General features: G+C 58.6%; 1 protein-coding gene across 2 annotated transcripts in view; it reads right to left on the bottom strand.

Moving 5' to 3' along the window:
* Positions 1–27,117, bottom strand: part of SARDH (sarcosine dehydrogenase) — a 64,054-nt gene continuing 36,937 nt past the window's right edge. The window contains exons 17-22 of one of the 2 annotated variants that reach the window (XM_082402372.1): positions 23,656–23,803; positions 19,477–19,570; positions 6,942–7,104; positions 6,210–6,378; positions 3,874–4,009; positions 1–1,421 (exon numbers count right to left, since the gene is read on the bottom strand). In XM_082402372.1, the coding sequence (XP_082258498.1) occupies positions 1,296–1,421; positions 3,874–4,009; positions 6,210–6,378; positions 6,942–7,104; positions 19,477–19,570; positions 23,656–23,803 (836 nt within the window). In that variant the 3' untranslated portion in view covers positions 1–1,295. Of the gene's footprint in view, positions 1,422–3,873; positions 4,010–6,209; positions 6,379–6,941; positions 7,105–7,321; positions 8,863–19,476; positions 19,571–23,655; positions 23,804–27,117 lie in introns of those variants that run through there. The other variant, XM_082402373.1, reaches the window with a different exon arrangement.

The raw sequence follows: 27,117 nt of genomic DNA, 5'->3' as shown, positions 1-27,117 counted from the left end.
TCTTCCCACGGCCTTGACTTTATTGGCCTGACCTGTTCCGGCCCCGTCCGCAGTGGGGCTGTGTGGTGTGTGCGCCTCTGAGAGCAGCCTGGGCCCTGCAGGGACCGCCTGCTCCTCAGTCACCGCGTGGCTTCCTGCCTGTGTCGGCGGCAGCCTTGTCCTCCGTGTCCCCTGAGCGTCTGCCACCCCTGCTCCCCACGGGGCCGGGCTCGCTGGGGCACAGCCGCGTGGTGCAGCTTTGTGGGAGCTGCCCGGGCCCTGGGCTGGCCCCCATCCCGGCAGGGAGGCAGGGCTCCTCCTGATGCACGGAGGACAGCTCTGGAAGCCCCACGAAGGGAGCGGGGGACTCACCCCCTTTCAAGGGCCTGTGCGAGGCCCATCCCCAGGGGGCCGGAAGAGTGGGAGACCAGGACCAGAGCTCAGTCCTAATCAAAGAGTAAGGACAGAGGCCACCCAGGCAGGAGGATTCTGCCAGGTTCTCACCCAGCAGCATGCCTTCCTCTCCAGACCTAGAGAGCGAGGGGCTCTCGGGGAAACCAAGGCAGGAGAGGGAGCTTCTGCACAGGTGAGGGAGGGCGCTGATCTGATATCCTCCCACCCCTGCTTCTGGCACTGATTTCAGGGCTGGGAACTCTCAGGAGGTTTTCCCGTGTGAAGAACTGAGAGGTCAAGGCAGGAAGAGCTTGCTTTCTGGATCCACCCCCCACCCTTCCTGGGATCTGGGAAACAGACCATTCTGCTAACCTTGACCTCAGGGACCGTGCCTGTCTGGCACACACGCTCTATGCCTTCCCTACTGCGCCTGAGGCAGACAGTACTAATCAATCCCCACACTGTCCCCAGTTCCAGACACACCTTACAACCCTCCAAGGCTGCTCTGGGCGGCCTGCCAGTCAGGGATGGGAACCCAGGGTAAAGCTCTCTGCCTCCCTGCTTTGACACGGGCCTTATCGAGTGTTGCCTAAGCGCCTTCTCGGAAGCTCTCAAGGGCTACAGGCATGGTCCCTGAGCCTAAGGGGTTACGGGTGGCTTTTTTAGGGTGTGGGTGGACTCGAGACCACCCTTTGGTCAGTGACCACAGAACGGGCCTTCTGGGTCCTCTTTCCACCCTCTCAGTTTGCATCTGTTTGGGGGGGATGGTTCGCAGGCCTCGACTGAGGGCAGGGGGAGCCCAAATTCTGGCCAGGGTCAGCGTCCTGGGGCCCAGGGTGGCAGGGGCCCCTGGGAGTGGACGGTGTGGGACGGGACGGCAGGTCGCTGGCCTCCGGATCGGCTGAGGCCCTGCCCCTGGCCCCTCAGTAGATCCCCTTCATCCTCTTGTTGTCGGGATCGAAGGGAGACTTGAGGTAAGCCTGGGCCGGGTAGGTCACCCCCATCCTCTCCAGGGCGTACTCTCCACTCTTCACGAAGTCCAGCGAGACCTAGTAGCAGAAGAGGAGGGGCCTTGGTCACTGGTTACCCAGTGGGTGCTGGGCTCACGCTACCTGCCTCTTGGGACGGGGTCAACCGTCTCGGCCTCACGTCCCTCCTGCGGGCAAACCCATCGCTGTGCGGAGGGTCTTCCCTGAGCCGAGGAACTGCCCTGAGCAGGTAGATTCCGGGTCCCTGTGCCCCCGAGTTGGACTTGAGCACCTGGGGTCCAGCAGAGCCGAGGTCTGGCAGTCAGTGAGGTTTCTCCCGCGGGGCAGCACTCCTCCACCCTGGAACCGCAGGTCCCTGGGAACCGGAGCACGGCCTGGACACGCAGGGCAGTGGCGGGCAGAGGCGGAGTGGGCTGGCCCAGCGCGGGACCCTGTTCTCCTGGTGCAGAGAATACACCCAGGGCCGGGCCTCACGGAGGGGTTCTGCTCGGCTTGTTAAATGACCTCTCTCGGCAGCTCAGGGTTGGACGGAAAAAATACCCCAAACAGACGAGCCTTTTTACGTGGCTGCAGTGTTGGAACGAAGCGGCTTCTAGACCAGGCTTCTGAGCCGTGGTGGGCACTGGCCGGGCTCAAAGCTCCACGCTGCCCCCAATGGGCCCAGAGGCAGGTGGCAGAGACCCCTGGTGCCTTCAGACGTCTGAAGGACTGGCTTGCCCAGAGCTAGGGCGTAGTCCTTGCTAATAAACCCCCCGGAGGCCACCAATTCTGCCCCCACATCCAGAGCCTTTCCTTTCAAGGGCAGTTTTCCTATTTTACGAAGGAGTCTTGGTTATCCCGCTGCTGTGCTGGTAAATGTTTAACAACCAGCTCTCAAGGGAGGGGAAGGGGTTGGGGGGTGGGGGAGGCCTGATTGTGGCATTTGCCCATTTCCATGGTATAAACACACCGGACATCCCTGATGGCGGGGTTGGGAAGAGGTGGACACAGTCGGCTCTTACAAGCCAGCCTGAGCCGGCCCTGGCCCTGCACTGGTCAAACCCGGGTACCCTGGGCCACCTGTCTGGGTAGTGTATAAGTGTTCCTTCCTCGGTCACATTAATTAGAAACCCAACCTGACCAAGCAGAAGAAGCAAGAATTATTGTTCTTTGAAAGAAGAGGTGACTAGGCCTGCACCCACCCCTACCCTTGCGTGGGGCAAATGGACACAGAGCTTCAGCTAGGACCCAGGGCTCCATAGCTGGGGTGTCAGAGAGTCCTTTGTCACCGCAAATCGTCATCACCAGCCATGGCAACCCCTTCCTCACAACTGTGCTTATTAAGGCTCCACTCAGAGCAGAGATCTGTAGACAGCCCTGTGAGGCAGGTGGGAATAATCTGTCCCCATTTTACAGATGAGGAAACCGAGGCTCAGAGAGACGCCCTTGTCCAAGGTCGCCAGGCCAGTCCAGGGCAGAGCGCCAAAGCTACTGAGGCCGAGCCTGTGTCCTGAGCCTCCCAGCCCACTGCGGATGCAGCCTTCTCAGACAGCACCACAGCCTGGCCCCTTCCCCCTTGGGTCTGCCATCAGGCCTGGCCCGCCCCTGCGCCTCTGCCAGGGCTGGTCTGACTCACTCCTCCTGCCCCCTCCATGCTGCTGCTTCCAAGTGCCTCCCCCAGCCTGGAGCCTCAGTGGGGGGAGGTGGGGGGCTGCAGCCCAGAGACCGTCGGGGCAGGGGAGGCCGCAAGGCCCAGCTGGCTGGGCATCGCTGCCCCCACGTCAGAGCCTCTCGGGGCCTCTTTCTCCACCGTCAGGGGGCTGGTGCACGACACCAGGGAAGCAAGCAGGTGAAGCCATAAAGGTGCCACCGAGGACAATGAGCTCCCCCCACCACTCGCGTCACACCACCCAGCCAGCCCGGCATGAGCGTCACACCCCTCCCAGCGCTCAGACCCCTGGAGGCCCTCTAAGGGCGCTCGCCCTGCCCTCACTCCCCTGCCAGTATGGACGGCGGCATCCGTGCTCGGTGGGGGATTATTTGGGTTTACAAATGATTGTTTGGGCAAAATGTTTAGATTTTCTCCACCCAGAACAAGCTGCCCCTTCTGTCTCATTGCCAAGTTTCCCACATGTGCCTGCACGTGTGTGTGTGTGTGTGCACGTGTGCCAGTATGTGTGCGCACATGCGGGTATACACGTGTGTACACGGATGTGTGTGTACACGGATGTGTGTGCACACAACCGTCTGCACGCACACGGGGTCTCCAGCTCCAGGGAGCAGAGGGGGTTAGCCCTGCCCAGAGCCTCTTCCTGACCAGGAGAAGCTTGGAGCTTCCAAAATCAGATTCTTCCGGAGAGAAAATATGGAAAGAGCTCCGGCTCTGCCCAGGGACACAGCCCCATCAGTCAGTCACCTCACTGTGCTCTGGTCCCCGCACGCCCAGCACACTCGGGGTGGGGGGCAGGGGTGCTGGTGCGGAGCCTGAGAGGACCCGGCGCTCCCGGTGGCAGTGCTGGAGAGTGGGACTCACCGGCCCGCCGCTGGGGTCCCGGATGTAGCCGTAGGCCAGGGTCTTGTCGATGGTGAACCCAAAGTCGGCCCTCCGGACGTGGCCCACCACCTGGCCGTTTCTCCAGATGGCCTCCAGGCCGAACATGGGCACTTTCCTGGAAGAAGCAATAGACGGCTGCGACCCCAGAGCCCCCGGAGGGGAAACTCCTGCGCTTTGCCTGGTCGAGGAGAGAGGGGCCGCGCCCACCAGACCACGGGCTCCACGCCGCAGGGCTGGTCTGCTGTGAGCCCCCGTGCCCAGCGCCTGGCCCCCGGGGGTGCCACGGCACAGGCTCCGAGCAAATAAATGAATGAACAGAAAACACCAGAACCAGGATCTGACTTTCGTGTCTCTAGGGACAGGCCCCACAGATTTGGAAGAGGCCCATCTTGAGATTTCTTTTCCATTTGACTTCTGATCAGTTTAAAACCGTCATACGACTTGTTTTACTCGGATGGGTCTCCTTTGTCTACAGTGTGCTGCATCAATTATTAAAAGTGCTTTTTTGTATCACACATAAGGTACGATGCTCGCTGTAAACGTTTTGAAAATTCAAAATAGAAAACGAAGAGAAGATTAAACTACAGTCACAGAAACGCCAGCACCGGATCGTCTGGTGCAGATCTTGGCAGACGTGCCCCTCCTGTGCATCGCGCCCGCGAGGACTGTGCGGGGCCCCGGGGAGGCAGCGAGCGCCGCGTGGCCCCGTGGGTCCCCGGGGCGGGTGCTGAGGGCCATGCCCGGCGGCGAGAGGGGCACAGCTGGGCCTGGTTACGGTAACTGGAACTGGGTGAACCCTACACTGAGGAAAAGAGCCTGGACAGGGTCCGGGGTGCTGCCCAGTTCAGAGACCAGGAGGAAAAGGTCTGCGCCCCACGGGTCCAGCGGGTGAGGGTGGGACGGAAGGAGGCTTTGTAAGCACGTGCTTGTCTCCTTTGGTCTCACCCAGTCCTACTGGGGCGCCACGTCCATGGCCTCAGAGAGGCCACCTGCCTCGCCCAGGGCCCCAGAGCAAAAGCCGCAGGAATTCTCCGTGACTCCCCAGCCGGCGCCCGGGCCGGGTCTCTCCTCAGGCCTGGGACCGGCCAGGCCACGGCGCTGGATTCTGCCGCCCGGCAGGGAACCCCCGAGCGGGGCGAGCCGGGCCGTGGCCGGTGCTGTCTGAAGTTGCGGGCGCTTCCTGGAGGGCCAGGCGGCAGAAGGCCTCGGAGGACCCCTGCTCTGTCTGCACCCCAAACCAGAGCTGAGCTGCTCCCCGGGAGATGGACAAGGAATCAGGCGGAGAGGCGGCCTGATGGGAACCCAGGGAGAAGCCGTAGGACGATGTCAACCCCAGCTCCGCTCTCTCTCCGCCCTCTTCCCCTGGGCACTCTCAACACCTGCTTTGAAGGTTCCAAATCTGGGAGAAGTGGCACCCTTGACGGCTGGCTGTCAGCTCCAAATCAACGAAGCCCAGAGACGCCCGCCGCCCTGGAGACGGTTGCTACTCAGACTCCGTGTCACACCATCTATGTCTTCCAGTGCCAGCACCCGGGACCCAGGGACAATGTGGGCTCAGCTCCGAGCATGTAAGGGCGACACGCTCAAAAGCCGCCCCGGGGGAGGTGGGGGAGAAGGGATCAGGCCCCTCCACAGGGCTCTCCTTCCACCTCTGCCACGTGCCCGGGCGAGAGCCACTCTGCCCCTTGGCCCCCATGGTCTCCATCTGTAAGTGGGGCTGGTGGCCCCAGCCTGGCCCTTCCCTCCACTGTCCCCCTCCCGGGCTGTGGGGAGGCTCTAATGAGGACACAGTGGGACGTGGCAGCACGGTGACGGACAGCCAGCTCGAGGCCCTCGGTCTGGAGCCTCCCACAGAGCTGGCTTGGGTTGGCAAGGCCTTTCACTCTTAAAATCTGTGTTTGAGGGAATTCCCTGGTGGTCCAGTGGTAAGGACTCTGCGTGTTCACTGCTGAGAGCGTGGGTTCAATCCCTGGTTGGGGAACTAAGGCACTGCCAGCCGCATGGCGTGGCCAAAATAAAATAAAATCTGCGTCTGATGAGCGCTGCCCTCTTTACTCCCTGCTGACCAGCACCGGTCCCGGGCCTGGTTTGCACCCTGCCCAGCCCTGGCGGGATCTGAGTTTGCAGCGTTGGCTTCGGAGTCAGGCCTGGCATGGACCCAGCCTCCTCACCTGTAACGGGGCTGCGGTGGGAGTTCTGGGAGAGGGTGCCTGGCCCGTGGGGAGCGTCCCACCAGGCGGCTCGGGAGGAGGAACCCAGAAGCCTGCTTGTCTGCGGCAGTCACTTCCGGCAGCCCTGGCCCCAAGGGTACTCACTCATCCACGGTGAAGCCCACCAGGCGCCGGCAGAGGCCCTTGGGCTGCTGCTTCTCCAGGGCCTCGCGCCCCAGGAAGGGGATGGCGGACTTGAGCTTACAGGTGAAGGCCAAACCCGCTTCCAGGGGGCTGTCGTCAGGCCGCAGGTCGGCGTGCCAGTGCCGATAGCCTGGGTGGGGAGACGACGGGGTCAGCGCCAGGAGAGGCAGACACACGCCCTTCGCAAGACGCACATGGGCGCCTGCCCCAGCCTACATGCCCACCCTAGAAACTCCGTGACCTGGGCTTCCTGGGGCGGAGGGCATCCTTGATCATAGGAGGTCCCCTGGACGAGCCCCCCTCAGCACTGCAGTACCTGTGCCGTCAGGCTGGGGGCCCTGGGGAGGGGGCTGTGAAGGGGCAGCACTGAGGGCCCCTTCCCGCTCCGATGTTCTCCAGCTCTCTCCGGGAAACTTGGCGCTACATCCAAATCCAGCTCTGGCCCCCGCCCGCCCTTACCTGGGAGAGCACCCTTCCCCCCAAGAGTGCTGGTGTCAGAGATGCCAGCACCATCCCCGGGCCTGCGTGGAGGACCCGGCTTGTGGGGGGTTTGGGGAGACGGCAGAGTTTGGGGGAAGGGGGAGCACAGTGGGGCTGGAAGGAGCACGGGGCCAGAGGTGGGGGTAACAGCCTCTCTGCCTCCAGTGAACGTGGCTCAGGCAGCCCACCATGGTGTCCAGACCCTGCACACACCTTTCTCGATGCTCAGGGAGTCGATGGCCCGGTACCCGGCATTGACGAGGCCGTGCTTGGCCCCTGCTGCCATCACAGCCTGGTACACGGGCAGGCAGGACGGCCTCGGGATGTGCAGCTCCCAGCCCAGCTCCCCAACGAAGGACAGCCTCATGGCCCGGACCTGGGGGACAAGTCACAGCTCAGACGTGGGCCGGGGTCAGATGACTGAGGTCAAGGTCCAGCCACGACTTACTGGGGGACACTTCCTACCGTCACCATTATTAGCCGGCCCTGGACCCAGGCCACTGGCCTCGGACCCCAAGAAATGGGGTGTCCTGAGGAGAGTCCCCAGGAGCACTCTGGAAATCTTTTTTTTTTTAATAAGTTTATTGATTGATTGATTGATTTTTGGCTGCGTTGGGTTCTTTGTTGCTGCACGTGGGCTTTCTCTAGTTGGGCGAGTGGGGGCTACTCTTGGTTGCGGTGCGCGGGCTTCTCATTGCGGTGGCTTCTCTTGTTGCGGAGCACAGGCTCTAGGCGCGCGGGCTTCAGTAGTTGTGGCACGCGGGCTCAGTAGTTGTGGCTCGCGGGCTCTAGAGCACAGGCTCAGTAGCTGAGGCGCATGGGCTTAGTTGCTCCGTGGCATGTGGGATCTGCCCGGACCAGGGCTCGAACCCATGTCCCCTGCATTGACAGGCAGATTCTTAACCACTGCGCCACCAGGGAAGTCCCTGGAAATCTTTAAAAGGAAGGGGTGTCGTCGTTGGGGGTGGGAGAAAGTGGACATGTGGTTCCCAGGCCACAGCTCTTCTCCTAAGTGACTGTAGGAGTGCCCTTGGGCCTCTGTAACCAATGACTACAAACCTGGGGGCTTAAAACCACAGAAGTGTGCTCTCTCCCAGTTCTGGAGGCCCGAAGTCCAAAAGCAAGGTGTGGGCAGGGCCACGCTCCCTCTGGAGGCCCCAGGGGAGGGTCCCTCCTGCCTCTTCCGGCTCCTGGAGGCCCCAGGCGCTCCTGGCTGTGTCGTCCCGACCTCTGGCTCAGTCTCCTCTGTGTCTGTGTCTCCTCGTCTCCATCAGGACACTTGCCGTTGGGATGAGCCCCACCCTAAGCCAGGATGGTCTCATCCTGAGATCCTTTGCCTTAATCACAACTGCAGAGACCCTATTTCCAAGGTCCCACTCCCAGGTCCGGGGTGGGGACATGGACGTCTCTTTTGGGGGCCACCATTCAATCACTGCAGTGACTTGGGCAAGCCTCTTGGCCTCCCTTTGTCCTCGATTTCCTTGTCTATAAGTGGAGTCAGGGGCCTGGCTTTGTCTGTCTTAGGAAGCTCTGGTGTGGGTACATGAAGAAGAATGGTGAGTCAGCCGTACGGCTCGTGAGTTGGCGGTGGACGCACTTGGCGGGGGGCGTCGAGAGGGGAACAGCCGGGCGTCGGGCGAGTATTCTGATCGCCCCCTGGTCTGGTGGGCCTCAGTCAAGTGCTGGGATCTGAAGACAGACACAGGCTCTGCCCCCGAGGCCTCGAGTCTTAGAAGGACTTAGCCAGAAGCCCAAGACAGCTTTACGGCTACCAGGCCCTGGGTGGGCACATGCCGGGGAGGAAGGACCCTGCTGGGAGGGACGGACCAGGCTGGAACCTTGAGCAGAGTTTGCTATCTCGGATGGGCCTGCCAGGCAAGTGGAAGCTGGAGCAGATTTGGGAGGGCGGGAACAGGAGAGAAAGGCCGGCTGGTGGGGCTGGAAGGGCCTTGTCATCCGGCTGTGGACATTTGACTGTGAAAGTCGAGGGTTGTGTCCCACAGGCCAGGAAAGGGACCACGGGCCCCCAAACCCCACGGACGTGACAGTGCTGTTTATGGAGTGTCCACGGGCAAAGCTCTTCATGTACGTTGCTCCACCAGGCGCTTCTCACCCCACGTGGTGATGGGGACCGCTGTAAAAAATGTCCCAGGGGTGATGCAGAAACGGGTTTCCTGCCTGGCCCGAGCACACGCAGCGCTGACCTGGGGACAGCTGGTCTCTGGGCACTTCTGTCCCTCACCACTGTGTACCGGGCCAGCAGCCACATGGAGGCCACAACCAGGATGGGGGGATGCCTGGCCAGGTAGCCTGACTTTTCCTGCACAGCTGGTTTGGCGGCACGTCACTTACACACCCAGCACCTGGCGGTGGCTTCCGGCCTTCGGGCAAATCCTTGAACCCTCAGTGTCCCCATGTGCAAGGCCCAAGCATGGGACTGTCCAGCTCACAAAAGGGCCAGGGAGGGTGCAGCAAGTCACAGAGCTCACGGAGACGGAGGACCTGATCCCGTTACTGCTCTGAGCCCAAAGGGCTGCCCAGTGCAGCTCCTGCCAGGATAATATCTGAGCGGAAGGAGAGCGGGGGCCACTCTGCCAACCACGGAACCAGCGCCTTATAAATCTGACACTTCAATCACACTGCCGCCGAGGGGCTGGATTCAGGAAGCTTTTGAAACAGCACAAATTTGCTCTGAGTTGCCATTTGCCCGGGCCTCTCAAAAAACTCAGAATTGACACAGAAAATGTACTGTTGACATTTCCCTGCTCCCCTGCCTTGTCAACGGGCTTCTAATTTTAGACAGCCCACGGAGGAGCTCAGGGCTCAATGCCAATCTCATTTTGAACAGGAAAAAATCATTTTTAAAGCTCACCCATTCACGGCCCCAGGATCGCCAGTCTTATCAGACATACAGCCCCCCAGTTAAGTCAGGCTCTTGAATGAATTCACAGGTGGGATGGAGCTACCCCCAGCCCCCTCCCCAGCTCCCAGGAGCCCGGCGAGGCCAGGAGGCTGGCTGGTCTCCATCATACCCCAGCACGCAGACGGGCTGAATTAATACTTCCTGAGTGAAGGGGGAAAACAGGTGCAGGTGGACAGACCTCTGCTTTCTGGCAAAGTGAGGGGAAGGGTTTGGGGATTCCTAGGTGACTTTCTAAGTTGCCAGCATCATTGGTTCTTGAGACATCTCGTGTTTTTTTCTCCACTGAAACAAGTGGAGTTGGGGGAGGTCTCATTTCTTCTGAGAGAGGACATGTACGGAAGGGAAAGGCCGAAAATGAGGACGTCTGGAACATGGGCTCAGGGTCAGCCAGACCCACAGGCTGGCCTCTCCCAGCCTCAGTGTCCCCATCTGATAAATGGGGTGAGCATCAAGTTCATGGGAAGCTGGTGCCTGGCTGACTGTTGATCTGACAGTCAACGTGGGCTTGGATGGACTTTAGAAAGCAAGCCCCAAACTGAGGCAAACTCCCCTTCAAAACAACCCCACACTGCTCTGGGAACCATGGGCAGTGGATGGGGCCACAGAATTGTGGAAGGTCATCAGGAAGGGCCTTAAACCAGGTTTCGGTTTAAACCCTTTTCAGACCCCAACGACTCCCCCAATACTGTTAGAACCAACAAACCAAGTCAGCAAGGTTGCAGGATATAAAATCAACATGCAAAACCGGCTGCATTTCTATACCCTAACGATGGACAATCCGAGCAGGGAATTAGAAAAATATGTTTACAATCACATCAAAAAAACTAAAATCCCCAGGAAGAAACCTAACCACGGTGGTGAAAGACTTGCACACTGAGAACTATAAAATATTGCCTAAAGAAATGAAAGTTCTTTCATTACACAAATAAGTGGAAAGACATCTCGTGTCCTCAAGATATCAATGCTACCCAAATGATCTACAGATTCAATACAATCTCTATCAAAATCCCAGTGGCATTTTTTTGCAGAAATAGAAAAATTCACCCTAACAGTCATATGGGTGACCTCAAATAGTCAAACAATCTTGGAAATGAACAAGGCTGAAGGACTCACTTCCTGATTTCAAAAGTTATTACAAAGCTACCACATCAAAACAGCGTGGTACGGCATAGATCAGACAAACAAATCAACGGAATAGAAAAGAGAGCCCAGAAGTAAACTCTCATGTAAATGCCCAGTGACCTTTAACAAGGGATCCAAGACTGTTCCGTGGGGAAAGGACAGTCTCTTCAACAAATAGTGATGGAAAAACTGAACCTTATCTTACACCATATATAAACAATAACTCAAACTGGATTAAAGACCTAAATGTGAGACCTCAGACTGTAAAACCCCTAGAAGAAAACATAGAGGAAACCTTTGTGACACTGGACTTGGCAGTGATTTCTCGAATATGACACCGAAAGCACAGGCAACAAAAAGCAAAAATAATTAAATGGGACTCCAGCAAATGTAAAAATTTCTCTGCATCAAAGGACACAACCAACAGTGAGAAGGCAACCTACAGAACGGGAGAAAACATTTACAAATCATGTATCCGATAAAGGGTTAATATCCAGACTATATAAAGAACTCCTACAACTCAACAAAAACAAAACAACCTGATTAAGAAATGCATTAAGAACTTGAATAGACATTTCACCAAAGATGATATACAAATGGCCAACAAGCATATGAAAAGATGGGCAATATCACTAAACATTAGAGAAATGAAAACCACAATGAAATATGATTTCAAACCCATTAGCATGGCTCCTATTTAAAAGAAAACACAGAAAATAATCAGTGTTGGCGAGAATGTGAAGGAATTGGAACACTTGGGCACAGTTGGGGGGAATGTAAAATGGTGTAACTGTTAGGAAAAACAGTATGGTGATTCCTCAAAAAATTAAAAATAGAACTACCATATGTCCAGCAATCCCACTTCTGGGTACATATGCAAAAGAACTGAAGGGTAGAGAAGGAGCTGGTCTGGTCATATGCGTCCCGGGCCACAAGCCTCCTGTTATCGGCAGACAAACTTAGCTCTGGAAATAAATGCTGGAACAGGACCTTGTGTGAGGCCCTGCTGGGAGCAATGCCCTTTTCTGCTTGGCCCAGCTGGGGTGACCACTCAGGAATCAACAGGGCTTGGCCAGTGCCCGTCTTTGCAGTGGCCAGTGTGCTTCTGGCCGGCTGGCCCACAGAGGAAGAAATTGCTTCTAAAGCCAGCAAGAGCCACCTGCCAGCTGGGCCCCCTGGGAGGCTCAGACTCCTGGGCTGTGGAACGGAGACCCTAGAGGACCCCTGAGTGAGAAGAGATCCTGCTGGGATGGGGAGGCAGACCCACCAAGCCCCAAACACCTGGGTGAACGTCATTTCTTCTATGCAGTGCTTCTCCCTTCCAAATTGGCTCAAGGACCCTCTCCTTTTGGAAGGTTCTGGGTTTCAGACCCCCTCCACCAGGACATGTGGGGCCCTGTAGAAAGTTCTGCGGGATGCTACGGGTCCCCAAGGGTGAGAGGATTCTCCCCTCTGCCCATCACCTGTTTTATTCAGGCCGCTAGGGTGGCAACTGAGATGGTCAGCAGGGCGTGGTGTGGGAGAGTTTTCCCATCCTGAGGCCGAGAAGTGTCCCCATCAGCCTGGGCTGCAGCAGGCTTAAGGCTTATCTGCCCCGTAAGGACAAGGTTGGAATCCGGAACACGAGTCACGAGGTGCCTCTGAGCCCGAACCCGGGGCTCTGCACTCAGCGCGTGGTCAGTAATGTCTGTGGTCCCACACGGGGTCACCTGCCCCAGACACAGATGGCAAGCCCAGCAAGGTGAAGCTTCTAGCTACCCATCCACGAACACCTGAGCTCACACATCCCGTGGGGCCCCGGCACGGCCCCAGGCTCTGGACCCTCCGTAGTACTCAGGATGCTGCCTGACCCTCCCGGCGCCCACACCGGACGCAGGGCAGGTGAGGGCCAGCCACCCACCACAGCGGGCACCACAGTGGCTGAGAGCGTGGGCTTGGGTGCCACATACCTACTAGGTCTAAATGTGAGTCACAAACGCTGCATCCCTGGCGACTGACATCCCTCTGAGTCTGCTTCTGCAAATCCTGGCTGATAATAGAGCCCGTAGGGCCCATGGGAGCAGTCAACAAAACTGTCACTATTGGGGCTTCCCTGGTGGCGCAGTGGTTGAGAGTCTGCCTGCCAACGCAGGGGACACGGGTTCGAGCCCTGGTCTGGGAAGATCCCACATGCCGCGGAGCAACTGGGCCCGTGAGCCACAACTACTGAGCCTGCGCGTCTGGAGCCTGTGCTCCGCAACAGGAGAGGCCGCGACAGTGAGAGGCCCGCGCACCGCGATGAAGAGTGGCCCCCGCTCGCCGCAACCAGAGAGAGCCCTTGCACAGAAACGAAGACCCAACACAGCCAAAAATAAGTAAATAAATAATTAAAAAAAAAAATCAGTTGACTTCTTAAAAAACAAAAAACAAAAACCTGTCACTATAGAGCCCCAGGCAGGAGGCTGGCTACTCGGAGAGGTGGGTGCCGCTGGCATGCCCATTTTACAGATAAGGAAACTGGGGCTCAGGCAGGTCAAGCCACTTGCCCAAGGCCCAGTGATGTCCTAGAAAATGTTCAACAATCAACTCTTGCGGGGCAGGGGGTTGTTCTGTAGCATTTACCGCTTTCTGTGGTATAGATACTCCTACTACAGCTGATTTCAAGCTACCAATGGTTTAACCAGCCCTTGCTAATTTTCCTACAGATTTAACCCTCAGCTCTCACGAGCTGGTATGAGCACTTCCCAAGACGCTTGGAGGACTCACCGCTAGTAAGTCAGAGCAAGGAGTCAACACCATGAGATCCTCCCTCCCTGCCCTGGACTGAATCACTGGAATACTTCTGGGGGGAGGGAATATGTTCAGGTTTCAGTCAAATGGATCTGGGGGCTCGGTGCCACGTTTGGTGCATCAGTGAACTTCCTGCCAACTCTCCGTGGGGAGGACTGAAATCAGGGTAGTGTTAGGTGCCCGCCCCAGCTTGGATCAAAGGTCACACGAGTGCCCCAGGCAGGAGAGCCCATGTCACTCCTGCGGGATGTTTGGCCACGGGCAACATCAGAACAAGCCTGGAGTAGCCTCTCTGGGCAGACACCGCAGGAAGGCTTGAGCAGATGTGCCCACAGACACGGGCCCAAGCGCTCTCAAATCACATTAGCCCGTGGTGATTTTACCTGTTTCTGGGGAGTTTGGGTGTGTACCAGCACCCCCGACTCACCAGGCACATCGTCCAAACTCAGTCACCCCTTAAGTAAGTGAGGATCTCGGGGGCTCCCGAGGCAGGGTATCGGCAGGGATCAGAGTATGTGCAGCCCCTGCAGGGGCCTGGAGCCCTGAATCCACAGGAGAGGGAAGAAGCCAGTTGGCAGTAGGTTTAAAGGATCTTCATTTTTCAAATCCTCTGGACATCCCAAGACACCCTTGATTCCAAAAACATCCTGCCGTGGGGGTGTGCAATCTCTCCTAGGAGTCTGGTCCAGAGGGCTAGTTTACGGTGGTGCTGCTAGTTCTGGTGAAGGTGGTCTGGTGACAGTGGAGGTGAAGGTAATGGTGGTAGTAAAGATGGTGGTGATGGTAGTGGTTGGTGAGGATGATGTTCGTGGTAGCAAGGTTGATGGCAGTGATGATGGTGGTGGTGGTGATGGCAGTGATGATGGTGGTGATAGTGGTGATGGTGGTGGTGATGGTGATGGTTGTGGTGATGGTGACGGTGGTGATGGTGATAATGATGGTGGTGGTGATGGTGGTGGTGATGGTGACGGTGGTGATGGTGGTGGTGGTGATGGTAGTGGTGGTGGTGGTAGTGGTGGTGATGGTGATGGAGGGGATGGTGATTGGAAACCAATTTTCAAAGATTCAGAATAAATAAAAGGTGTGATGCTCAAACCACACTTCACAAACTTGGCCGTCTCAGAGGATCAAAAAAAGAGCTGCAGAGTCCAAGCAGGCAGTAAACACTACGGACCACCCCCAGAAAGACCCCATCTGCACCTACAGACAACGGCAGGGGCTGCACGATCAGAACATCCTTACAGAGAAAGGACGGGGTTCTGCCCTGGAGGAGCTTCTAGAATCTCTGAAGCACACCCCCGGGAGCCCCTCTAAGCCACCCAACCTCATTCCAGCCACACCTTGTCCTTACACTTTCATGGCAAGAAGCTGTCACTGCCCCCCCACGGGACACCCCTGAATAGTGGCCTCGGCCACCATGTCTCTCAGCTACACACCACCCCCGGCTCTCTAGGACAGAGGTGAATTTGCACAAGTTGTGCAAAGCGACTTTTTAGGCGACGGCTAAAACCCAGTTGGCAAACACAGGCCCCGTGAAGGTATGGGCATCCCGCCTCTGTCTGTACAACGCGTGGGGGGGGGAGAATGTTCCATCCCAGACTAATTGAATCTGAATGGTGCCACAGCAAGGACACACACAGTCAGGAAAAGAAATTCAATTTCCTTTTGACCTGCAATTAATTTTCAGAAAAAAGTCGCTTTATCACCTTGCCTAAAGATGCGCTTCTAGCCCAGCACCTGCTGCTTTCCAGAAGGGGCCCCCGTCCTTGGCTGAGTCAGGGAGACACCGCGTCTCCCCTGGGAAGCAGGCCAGGAGCAGGCTTTCACTGGGAACCTCGCTGGCCTTGAGGACATCCGGTCAGCTGGCTGCCAAGGGGACAACTCCCGCCCCCTGTTCTTCCTCTAGGAATGCAAGGATCTTGCAAGCCTGGGGCTGGTCCAGGCATCGCAGAATTTACTGCAGAACAACGGCCCTGCTCCGCTGAGGATACTGCTCGGCTGGTGGCACCGCTCCGCCACGGTCGCCCACCCACGCGCTTGCCGTGAGTGTGGGTCGCTGCGGGCAGCGGCGGGGTCCTGCTCACCCACCCTCGGGCAGGATCTGTGGTTCTGGGCCCTGACCCTCATCATTCCGCGTATCCCTCGTGACCCGGAGGCCTTGCCGATGACTCAGACACACACACATCCCTCTCCTGCATCTGGTTGGCTGGCATCCAATTATCTCCCATAAAGGCTTGGCCCCGAGCTCCGGGCCCAGCATCGCAACGTTGATGGAACTGGTGTCAACACATGCTGATATTATTTAGGAGAATATGAAATTCCCCCTGGATCCAGAGAGCATGCAGGATATCTGGACAGACTTACAGGACGGCCCAGAAACGATTTTGGTCATTGTCTAAACTTTGTGCTACAGATGGGGAAACTGAGACCCAGAGAGGTGGTCCCACAGAGGCCGGGGCAGGACCAGAAGCCAGGCCTGCCGGCCCCCAGCTCTGCTGGGCACTGAGGTGACGGTGCTCCCGGACCCCCGGATCCTGGGCTGATCCGGTTCCCACCTCCCCGCCTGCCTGTGAGGCCACCTCGGGTGGGGGCCAGGGCAGTGGCCAGCCCCAGCTCCCATGGCCCAAGTCCTGCTGGCAGCTGACTTCCCCATCCCTCTCGCTGGCCAGTGGATGGGAAGGCCTTTGTGCCCCTGGCTTGGACCATCCGGGAACTTGTGGCTTGGGTCACTGTGAGGTCAGCAAAAACCGTTAACATTGACACAAAGGAGCCAGAGCCTAGCCTTTGGCGCCCTCGGGAGAAGGCGCGGTCGTCAAGGCAGGACTGGATTCCTCCTGCAAACGTCTTCCTGGGACCCTCTTCACTCCCATGTCAGCTGCTGAGCAGTGGCGGCTTTTCTCACCACCCAGGCCCTCGCTCCAACGCAGGCTGGGCTAGGGCTGCAGTGTCCTTCGCGTCCCCCAGCCTCGGCTAGGCTGTGGGCCTGCGGAGGGCCAGGCCCGTGTCTTCCATCCCAGAGCCCTGATCTGGCAGGCTCCTGGCCAACATGTCCAGAATGAATTCTAGGGAGTGTGTTGGGGAGCTCAGCATTGGGATAGAACCTTCCGTCTAGAAGGGATGCTAGAACTCAGCTGGGCATCCAAACTGGCCGAATATGAGCCCATGGGCCAAATCCCTCAGGTAGCGACTGGCCTTGGAAAGCTCTGTGCTTCTCCCCGACCCTGCCCCAAAGGCCTAGGAGACAGAAAATACCAAATGACTGCTGAACGGCCAGGAAGGCTGGGACCATGTCCCTGGCACGCCTCTGTCTCTGGGTTCTGGTTCTGAGGAACGTGCCATAGGTCAATAATCAGAGTCATAAAAGGCCCACCATCGAGGGAAGCCCATCACAGGGCTATTCCAAGGAGAAAAAACAGCCCAAGCAAATGTCCTGCTTACGGAGAGGGTGACACGACGTTCATAGTGGTTCTCAGACAGTATTTCAAGGAACAGGAAAACTCTCACAACAACTTAGTAAGAGAATAAAGCCGAATGTGCAAGCTATGTATATAGGATGATCTTGCTTCTGCTTTAAAATTTACAGGCAGAGATTAGGGAAAGAAGATGGAAGGAAATACACTGTCAACCTTGGCTTTCTCTCTGGTGGAATTAGAGGGGTTTTTGTTTGTTCTAATTTTACCAATATTCCCTATTTATAGTGAAACAACCCATCAACCCTTCAGCCAGACTCTGTGGCAGGTGAGAAAGGGAAGTCTCAGAGAGGTCAAGGGTCACGCCCAAAGGGGTCATGTCAGTGGTAAGGTCAGCACCCAGGCCCTGCACACTGTGTACTGTGATTGGAAACAGAGAAATGAGCAAAAAGGTGCTTTTGACTAAACCAGTAAGCCAGTTCCAGAGGAGGCGGTGGAGAGAAGCAGCCTGTGTATGTCCTGCACCCCATGTCCCCCACCCCGTGGCCCCCGACCTGAACCTGTTACCCCACGCAGGAGTTCATCCTGGAGTCTGGCCTCTGCTTCCACCGGCCAGAGCCCTGGCCCAGCCCGGCTCCTGGAGGCCAAGGTGCAGCCAGACGGCCGTGGGCCAGGCCTGGGGCGGCAGCCAGGGCCGGGAAGGGCCAGCCCCCATTGCAGCCCATTGTCCAAGACTAAGGCCCAGGTGCCTCGCTGGAGCGACCCTTGGCTGGCAGGGGAAGCGTTCGCACCTGGTCTTCGCCCACACAAACCTCGGAACCACACACAGGCTGAGCCAACGCCAAGCTCCCAGCTCCCCCTCCCACTTCACAAGTCAGAACCCCGCCCCAGACGGGGCTGGGCGCTGCACGGACCCCACGGGGACCGAGAGGGCCAGAGCTGCAATCGGGGCAGGCCAGATGCCACTGTGGCCTGGGGTGGAGCTGTGCCATTCTCTCAAAATGCACGCCCTCTCTGGTCCCGGCAGGCAGCTTTGTACCAAGCAGGCAGGAAGCAAGCTAGACAGAGACATCCCCAGTTTCCTGCCCCCCAGCACAGCCTCCAGAGAGGGAAGGCAGACCAGAGCTGGGCCAGCGCTCCTCGGCTCTGCAGAGCTGCTTTTATCTGGTTTCTCCTGGCAGCCTCCTTTCTGATGTCATTGAAACATTGTTTACTTGCTAACGGGACCCAGATTCCTCCGACCTCCAGCCCCTCTGCAGGCCAGGATCACAAACATCCCTTAGCACTTTCCCCCCAAAACCCCCCAGATGAACATGAAGGAAGTAGAAGAGGGGGAAGTGCCCCCGAATCCGGCTGTCTGTCCACCCACCCCCTCCTTAAGGCCACCTCCGTGTTTCTGACACATATTCACGCGCTTTTTATGTTTCATTAGCTGGGGGGCCCTGGGCAGTCCATCCAACTTCTCTGAGCTCAATTCAGGGAAACATCCGTCCTGCGGGTAACATTTCCTACATCGGGAGCTGCTGTAGGACCTCGTTCAACACATCTGGCCGTGACTGCACACCTGCCTACAGGGCAATCGCAGAGCAGCACCTCTCCCCTGCCCCCCCAGAGTGTCTGTTCCAAGATGTCATCGATCGTGCTGAGGCTGAGAAGCCCATGCTAGAACCTTCCACGCTGTCGTGAGTATTAAGTGGGACAGTACTCGTGAGTCACGTGCTTTGAATAGCGCCTGGTGCCTTGGGAGCCCTCGGCTGACAGCGGCCGAGGTTACTTTGACCGCCTGCTCCTTACCTTGCCCTCGGGAAGTCAGGGTGGAGATCATGATGTTCATTTTCCAGAAAGGACACCACGGCCCAGGAGTAGGGCCTGACCAGAGCTGGACCCGGGACCCCGGCCCCAGGGTCTCTGAGGACATTGAGTCCGCTGCAGCCCTGATACTGTCCACAGCGTCAGAAGCTTCCGGTCCTGGGACCCGACCTTCTGGAGCTGGGGGACGGGCAGGGGGTGCTCCCCGGGGCCTGGCGGTGCACCCCGAGAGCCCCTCCCCTCTCCCGCAATGCGGGGGGCTGGGAAGGGGGAATGCTCCAGAGGACCGGCCACCTCCTCAGGATATGCAGACCTCTGGAGCAGCGTAATTGCTTGGCTGTCCCCAGCGCTGTCATCTCCAAGGAGGCGCAGGAGATGCCCTCATCTGGGAGGGCGTGCCCTTGCCTCTGAGGAGGGGACACTGGGGGCGGCTTCACAGGTGGCAAGTCCTTGGCAGAAGCTTGGGACTGCGCCCCTCAGCATGCGCCAGACACTGGGTGGGGCACAGGTGATACCCGACTTTGACCCCCGTTCCTCGTCTGAGGCCCTAACAGCCTGTGGGCAGGACATGTGGTCCCCACTTCACAGGAGGGAACCAGGGTCCAGGGAGGTTCCACAGACATGCCCAAGGGCACACGATCCCCAAGCCCCAGGTTTGTTCCCTTGCAGCTGCTGCCCCCTACGGCCCAGGGGAAAGCGGCCAGGTGGTACCTACCAGGTGCCCAGCGGCTCTCACCAGCTTGTGAGTGAAGAGCGGGAAGGCCTCATTGCTCAGGTCTGCATCGAGCACGTCCTGGAGAATGGCCCGGCTGTGAGCGAGAACAAGGTCGGTCGGTCAGTCAGTCAACAAACACCTGCCCAGCCCTCCTGGGTGCGTGGCCCGGGCTGGAGAGCCTCTGGGGACACAGCAGTGAGCAGGACGAGGCCATGTCCTCACGGGGCAGACCACCAACAAACATGCTATTAATAAAACACACCAAGAGGGAGACGCACCCAAAATCCAGTCAGATAAGAAAGGCACCTTCGGGCTTCCCTGGTGGCGCAGTGGTTGAGAGTCTGCCTGCCAATGCAGGGGACACGGGTTCGAGCCCTGGTCTGGGAGGCTCCCACATGCCGCGGAGCGGCTGGGCCCGTGAGCCACAACTACTGAGCCTGCGCGTCTGGAGCCTGTGCTCCGCAACAAGAGAGGCCACGATAGTGAGAGGCCCGTGCACCGCGATGAAGAGTGGCCCCCGCTTGCCGCAACTAGAGAAAGCCCTCGCACAGAAACGAAGACCCAACACAGCCAAAAAAGAAATAAAAAAAAAAAAAAAAAAAGAAAAGCACCTTCATCAGGAACAGTGACAGGAACAGCCAAGCCTGGGGCAGAGACAGGACTCAGAGATGAGCGCTCACAAGTTCTCCTTTCTCAGATGGGGGAACCAAGGCCTGGGGCAGTTATCTAACCAGCTAACGCCCCTCATGCCACAGGCCCCCGAGGGCAGGGGCCGCCCTCCTCACCTCCCCTGCCCTGCCGGGCCCGGCAGTCTGGCTCTCATGCTGGATGGGTTACCTGAGACCTCTCGGTGTCCATGGAAACCTTCACTTCCTGGGCGCCGTGCCCCTTGCCTCCCTCCAGGACTTAGTTGACTCTTGCTTCCCTGCACATTTCCACCGGGTGCCCCTGCCCCTGTTTAAACTTTTGTTATTCTTCAGGTCTTGGTGCATCTGTCACCTCCTACAAGAACCCCTCCCTGATTCCCTGAGTCTGGGTCAGGTTCCTGCGCCCCCACCCCACACTGCCCCCGGTCTGAGCTCACAGCCCTGATACATCTCCTGCCAGGGTGCCTCTCACACTGGTTGTATTGATACTTGCCCCCACTGAACCAGGAGCTCCGTGCCAACAGGGCCCCTATGCCTGGCACAGAGAGGGCAACCGGTAAATAGGACTGATTGAAAATGGGCTGGCTTTGCACTGCAGGGCCAGCTCCCCATTGGCAGGAGACAGCCCCACCATTTCTGCCTCGCAGGGGTCCCAGCCGGTGCCCAGAAACGCTTCTGACACTAATCCCCAGCCCCACGGTGCCGGAAGCTGCTCGCCCACGCCGGCCCGAGGTGCCCAGTGTGCTGCAGTGTGTCAAGATCCTTATGTAACACCCCGGCACCCACGTGGTGCCAGCCCCCGGAGAACCCACACCCAGTCCCTAAGAAGCCCGTCCTCTCTGCGGCCCTGGGCGGATGGGGCCAGGGCCGCTGCCTGGTCTTCCCAGCAGGGGAAGGAGGAAGGAGGCTGGAGCTGCCACCCGGGGCCAGCGTGGCCTTAGCAGTGCCAGGGGTACCCCAGCTTGGGCACCAAGCTGGGCAGGCAGGTCTGCCAAGCACGGGCCGGGGTGCAGGAGGCTGTCCCTCTGCCAGGGGGCAGCAGGTGGCCCTGGAGGGCACTGGCTCCGGTCAGAGACCAGGTTCAGGTCCTGCTTCCTTCGCTCACTCCCACCCCAACCTCGCCTCGGTCCCCTCGTCCGCTCCATGAGGACAGCGATGCCACCTCACGGGACCCTTGTCGGGGGGGGGGCATCCGCCAGAAAGCACAAGCCAAGCGCTGTGGCATTAACAACTACAGCGGTGATCACTGTACCCCGCCGTGTCTCCCCAGTCACGTGTGGCCTCTTGAGCTTAAGTTAATTAAGGTAAAAAATTCTGTCTCACTGCCACATTTCAAGGCCTCGATGGCCACATACAGCTTAGTGGCTACTGTACTGGATCCACCAATTATGGAATGTTTCCAGAAAGTTCTATTGGTCAGCAGGTCATACAGCATCTCCCATGGCGCCATGCCGAATGCTTTCCACATAACAACTCAGAAAGTTTAGCCCTTATCAGCGGTGCTGGTAACATTGTTATTCATACAAGAATCTTTGGGTTATTTTTGAAAGAGCGAGGACAATTTGGGGGAGAAAGTTAAGAAGTTACCAGGAGGAGGAGAGCTTGTCTTCCTGCCCTGGCAGCCGTCACTTGCCATCCTCCTTGAGCAGCTTCTAATGAGGCTGGAAGAGGCTGGCCTGTCCCCCCGGGGCCACAGCTTGATCTGTCTGTCTGGTACCCCCTCCCTCCCCTGCCCACTCACCCCCACCACCAAACCAAAAATAGCCCACTCCCTGTCCAAGGTCGCAGTGGCAATGAAGCTGAGGCTTCCGAGGATGGCCTTGAGCTCAGAAGGCCAGGACGCCCACCCCCATTCAGCCCAGAGGTGCGGAGGTCGGGCTCACCTGGGGAGAGGAACCCCACGCACTGGACCCATTGACCACCTGGTGCGGAGGTCGGGCTCACGTGGGGAGAGGAACCCCACGCACTGGACCCATTGACCACCTGGACACGGCTCATCACTCCCTGCTCAGAATCCCTGCTTCACCTGGCCCCTGAGGCTCCTCACACCTGCCGGCCTCCTACCCCCTGGCCCAGAATCGGAGACCCCGTTAAAGCCCTTCTTCTGCTCAGTTCCCTCTCCTGGAGGAGCAGCCTCTGCACCTGCAGGCTCTCGCCTCCATTGCCCTCTGAGCACGTCTCCTATGGCCCTGGCCTCACTGCTTTTCCTCCTGCCACAGGGCCTTTGCACCTGCTGCCTCCTCTGCCTGAAACACTGTCCCTTCAGAGAGCTCCAAGCCTTGACCCCTCATTTCCCGCAGTGTCCCCTCCAAGGGCCCCCTGATAAACATTGGTTTTCATGAGAAGCCTGAAGTCCAACACTTGATGGTTAAGGTACACAACCAGCCGTGATTCAGAGAGCATGTACCACGTGTCTGCCGTGTGCCTCTGTGCGAGATGGTGCACACGCAGAGCCAGCTGCAACTCCTCCCGGGAGGGGAGGTCCGCCAGTCCAGGACCCAGCTGGGGTGCTGCAGGCTTGGTCAGCTCCAAAGAACCAGGGAAAATGGACCCTGTGGCGGGGTCTGAGTGCACTGGCTGGGGATCCTGGCATGACCCTGGGCTGACAGGGATGTCCCATGGACACGGCCGTGCTTCGTCTAAGCGTCAGCTTTGGGATAACCTGGCTGGAGGTGCCCCGTCCTCTCTTCTTCACCAATAAGAATAAACATACTTCTAACCACCTCAAAGGCTATGATCAGGATTGGAGGGGATGTTGGCACATCCCAGGCACCTGATTGGTCGATGTTAACACGCTGTGCTTCCCCTTTTATGCCCATCCCCCAGTCCCCTCTCCGAAGCCCAGCCAGAGGGATCTTTCCAACGTGCACAGCTGCTCAGGTGCCCCTTTGCCTAAGACCGTCCTGTGGCTCCACGCACAAGCTAGAATCCGAGGGCTTTCCAGGAGCTGATTCCTCACGGGTGGGAACACAGCTCAGTAAACGCTCATAGAATGAATTAAGGAGTAAATGATCATCTGTAGACCTAGTCACTGGAGGTGTTTAGGGAGGAACAGGCGACCTCTTGGTGTAGAGCATTATTCTGAGCCCAGGTAGCACGTGGAACCCCAGTCTGGCCCTGCCCACTTAGAGATGGCGTACATGATTCTTAGTCTGTATCAGCTGTCCAGAGACGCCCTCACTGGCCCTTCCGTGACCACTGAATCCTCACATACTGATTCACAGTAAGGTTCAGTCTGAGTCTTTTATTAAGGGCTTTTCTGTATTCTAGTGCTTCGAAAAGCATCTTTCTGGTGTGGCCTCTCTGAGGTCGCTGGCACGTTGAGCTTACTGACCACAGTGTCCCATTCTGAAGCAGTAAGTGGTTCTGCCCCCAGCCCCAGATAGAGGGACGAGGGCGCAGGCCCCAGGTGTACCCAGGTGCGTGGCTCCCCGTCCTCTCCTCACCTGTCTGGGCCCTGGACGCTGACCAGGCCCAGGTCCCAGGTGCACCCAGGTGCGCCCAGGTGCGTGGCTCTCCGTCCCCTCCTCACCTGGCTGGGCCCTGGACGCTGACCAGGCCCAGGTCCTCGGAGCTGTCGACGAGCTGGCACCGGAACTTCCCGTCCTGCAGCACCGTGGTGATGTGGGACCAGTTGTGCTGGGCCACAGCCCCGCCCACAGCCAGGTAGTAGCCGTCCCCTGGAGGAGGAGCACGGGACTCAGCCCAGGACTGCAGGACGGAGGAGACGGGGCAGAGGGGGCGGCCCGAGGCCTCCGTGGAGAAAACAAACGCTCTTTCCTTGAAAGTGAACGACCAAGGCCCAAGCGATGGGGACACTCCCGAGGGACCCTGGGTTCTCATCACCCGCAGGACGAAATGTGGGGAGGAGCGGGCTGGGTGCGGGACCCCCTGAGGGCTGCACGTGCCAAGGGAGCATTTTCTGGGAGAGTCTGAGGCTTTCTCCCACTTCTCAAGGGGTCTGTGATCCAAGAAAGCGTAAGAGCTCCCAACGCCACCACGCCGTGGGGAGATTGTGCATCCCACCTCAGCCACCAGTGCTGGGTGAGCTTGGACAAGTGTCTTTCCTTCTCTGAGCCTCAACGACCTCACCAGCTCCCGTTTCTCCTCATATTCCCATGGCCCCCCGGTCTCTAGGATCCCTGCCATGGCCATATGGGGGCTGGTGCTGAGCCGGGGCTTTACAGGCAATACACCGTTGATCCTTCCCAGGAGACTGACACTCGTCACCACCCTCGGGTTTCAGAAGAGGAGACTGAGGTTCAGAGAGGTCACACGGTGTGAGAAGATTGGCCTCTGTCCAGCTCTGAGTCCACGGCCTGTGGAGCATTCACTGGGCCACACTGCCACCCGGGTACTGCTGAGTGGAGGGGAGCCCACCTTGGCCCAGCGTCCTGGGAGAGCCACTGCCCCGGGGGGCTGTGACCTCAGACAGCTGTGTGGCCCTGGACCCCTCATGCAGCCTGCCTGAGCCTCCAAAATGTCATCTGCAATTTGGGGTGAATGCACCTCATCCGCAGGGACGCTGTGAGATTCAGCCACCGTGTGTGCCCTGGGCGGGCAGGCTCTCACTGACTACTCCCCCCGTGACCTGGTGGAGGTGGCAGGCCTGGAAGTGGCTTCGTTCCTCTCCATTTTCTATGCGCCTTTCTCCCCATCCGGTTCCCTCCCTTCCTTCCTTCCTTCCAGCAGGGCTCCCCCATCTCAGAGTGATGGTACCCAGTGAATCCCTGACTTCCAGCCTCAGTTTCTGCATCTGTACAATGGGAGTGAAGCCAGAACCCCCCCCCTCACAAGGCTGCTGGGGGGATTGAAGGAGCTATGGCGGCACCAGGAGCCCAGCTTGGGGCTGAGGAACCAGGAACCGGGAAGGTTACTCGCTGGGACACTCACCTCCCTCCCCGGGGGTCCGGTCCCGCCCAAGGGCTGCTCCTCTCAGCTTTCAGCGCCATTCACTCTGGGCCCCGCCGGGGGCAGGCCTGGCACCAGCCCCCAGCCCACTCTGCGCAGAGTTGGCGTTCCCCGTGGGAGGGGGGCAGCAGCTCTCGGGGAGGCTCCGGAGTCTGGAGAATCCTGCCTAGACGCCCTTCCACACACTGGCCCCCACTCCCCGAGGCTTCCACAGCAGTGGAACTGCATGTCATTGTGATCATAGGTGCGGCCACCTACTATAATTGAAAAAGAGACACGCCCCACTTTGCTTCTCCAGCATGGGAGCGTGAAGTTTGTAGCGGAGCCCGGACGGGGACAGGAGACGGAGTGGGAGGGCCTGGGGTCTCTGCTCGCTCCCCAGGAGCACTCGCTGGCTGGGCTCTGATGGAAGGTCCTGGAGCTGGGACCGGCCAGGCCACCCCACGTGGAAGCTTGAAGCTGGGAACCCTTCGCCCCCTCCAAGGCGGGGTTCCGCCAGCAGCAGCCGGGGGAAGAGCAGAAGAGCCCCTGGCTTTGCCATCAGCCCCCCAAGTGGAGACCCCAGCCAGAGCCCCGGTCGTCCTCCCACCCCGTCCAGGTGACCTCTGGAACATCCCTGACCTCGTCACCCCACGTTCTGTGTGCCCGTCTGCGCCCTCAGTCCTGCCTGTCTATCCAGACCCAACTCAAAGGCCAAACAAACGAGCTGACCCCCGAAAGGATCCCCTGCTACCTGGGCTGGGGGCTCCTGGGACGCTGGACTGAGAACACCTCTAAGGATAGATCTCCAGCAGCATCCTCTACCCCGGCACCCGCAACACGCTCCGTGGCCCCCGCGTGGCCCCGCCCGTCTACAGCCATCCCGAGGCCCCTCCCAGGGGGACATGAGCGTTAACTGAAGCCACCTGGTTCCAGACAGACGGCAGCTGCTGGGCCTGGCCTCCTCTGGGCAGCTGTCTCTCATGAAAAACATCCCGAAGTGCCAGGTCCTGAGGCCAGCGGTCAGCCCAAGTCCAGGTCCAGCCCACAAGGCGGGCATGGCAGGGGGGGCGGTCAGAGGGCAGACTCCAGGGCTCTGGCTCGGGCCGGGAGCTGCAGACTTTATTTTGTACTTTTCAGTATTGTCCAAATGTTTCCTACAGGTATGTATTCCTTTTGTGATATAAAATACTGTTCAAAATCACATTTAAGATGAACAGCTGCTTTATACACAGCCTTGATCACGTGTGAAACGCACATCCTCTTGTCTTAATGGTGATCTGACCTAACAGGTATAAACACGCGTACTGAATGGACATGCATGTTCAAAGCAGGAACAGTACCGCTTTTTTAAGGCTGAAAACACAAGGTCCATATGTCGGTTTTCTGTGCTTAGCGGTGAAGCCGGGACCTTTAGCACGCTCCACAGACCACTGTGACTTCCTTGTCATCCGCGCGTGCCCTGGCAGGTCACGAACCCACCAAGTGCAAAGCTCCCCACCAGGCGGCCGTTTAACTCGAGGCAGACGCCCCCAGAGTCCAGGAGAAACATCTCTGGGGTCCATTAGCACCTCCCCTTCCCCTCGTCTCAGAGCCCACTCTTCCCGCCCCGGCAGGCGAGCGCTCCTCCAGGGCCAGGAATCCACCAGAATTATCGGGAAGGGCGCAAGAAGCTGCCCCGTTGGGCCGTGGCTCAGCTTACAGAGCCCTGGTGACAACTCCCCCTTGTGATGGGGACTAGTTTCCAGGTGGGGAAACAAGCTCAGGGAGGCTGCTCCCCAGCCCTCCTGGCACCTCCAGACTCTCGCTCAACTCCCTGCAGCAGCTCAGGGAGCTGGGTCATTTGTCTCCACTTCACAGATGGGGAAACTGAGGCTCAGAGAGGTGGGCCCCGAGCCAGGCAGTGGCAGAGCCAGGATTTCAGGGACCTGCACACTCACTGGGGTCCCTCTGTTCTGTCTCCCCAGCTAGACTCGCTGTCTAAGGATGGCAGCTGTGGCTGGGCCGGGCCTCCCCTCTCCTGGGGGGTGAAGGCCAAACAAAGTTTCCAGCGGCCCTTGTCAAAATGCCCCTCTCCGCCCAGCTCCTCACAGGCAACTCAGGC

This window comes from Balaenoptera borealis (assembly GCF_965194805.1).
Source record: "Balaenoptera borealis genome assembly, chromosome: 8".
NCBI lineage: Eukaryota > Metazoa > Chordata > Mammalia > Artiodactyla > Balaenopteridae > Balaenoptera > Balaenoptera borealis.
Note: the sequence above shows the minus strand (reverse complement) of the source record. Positions and strands in the feature narration are given on the sequence as shown.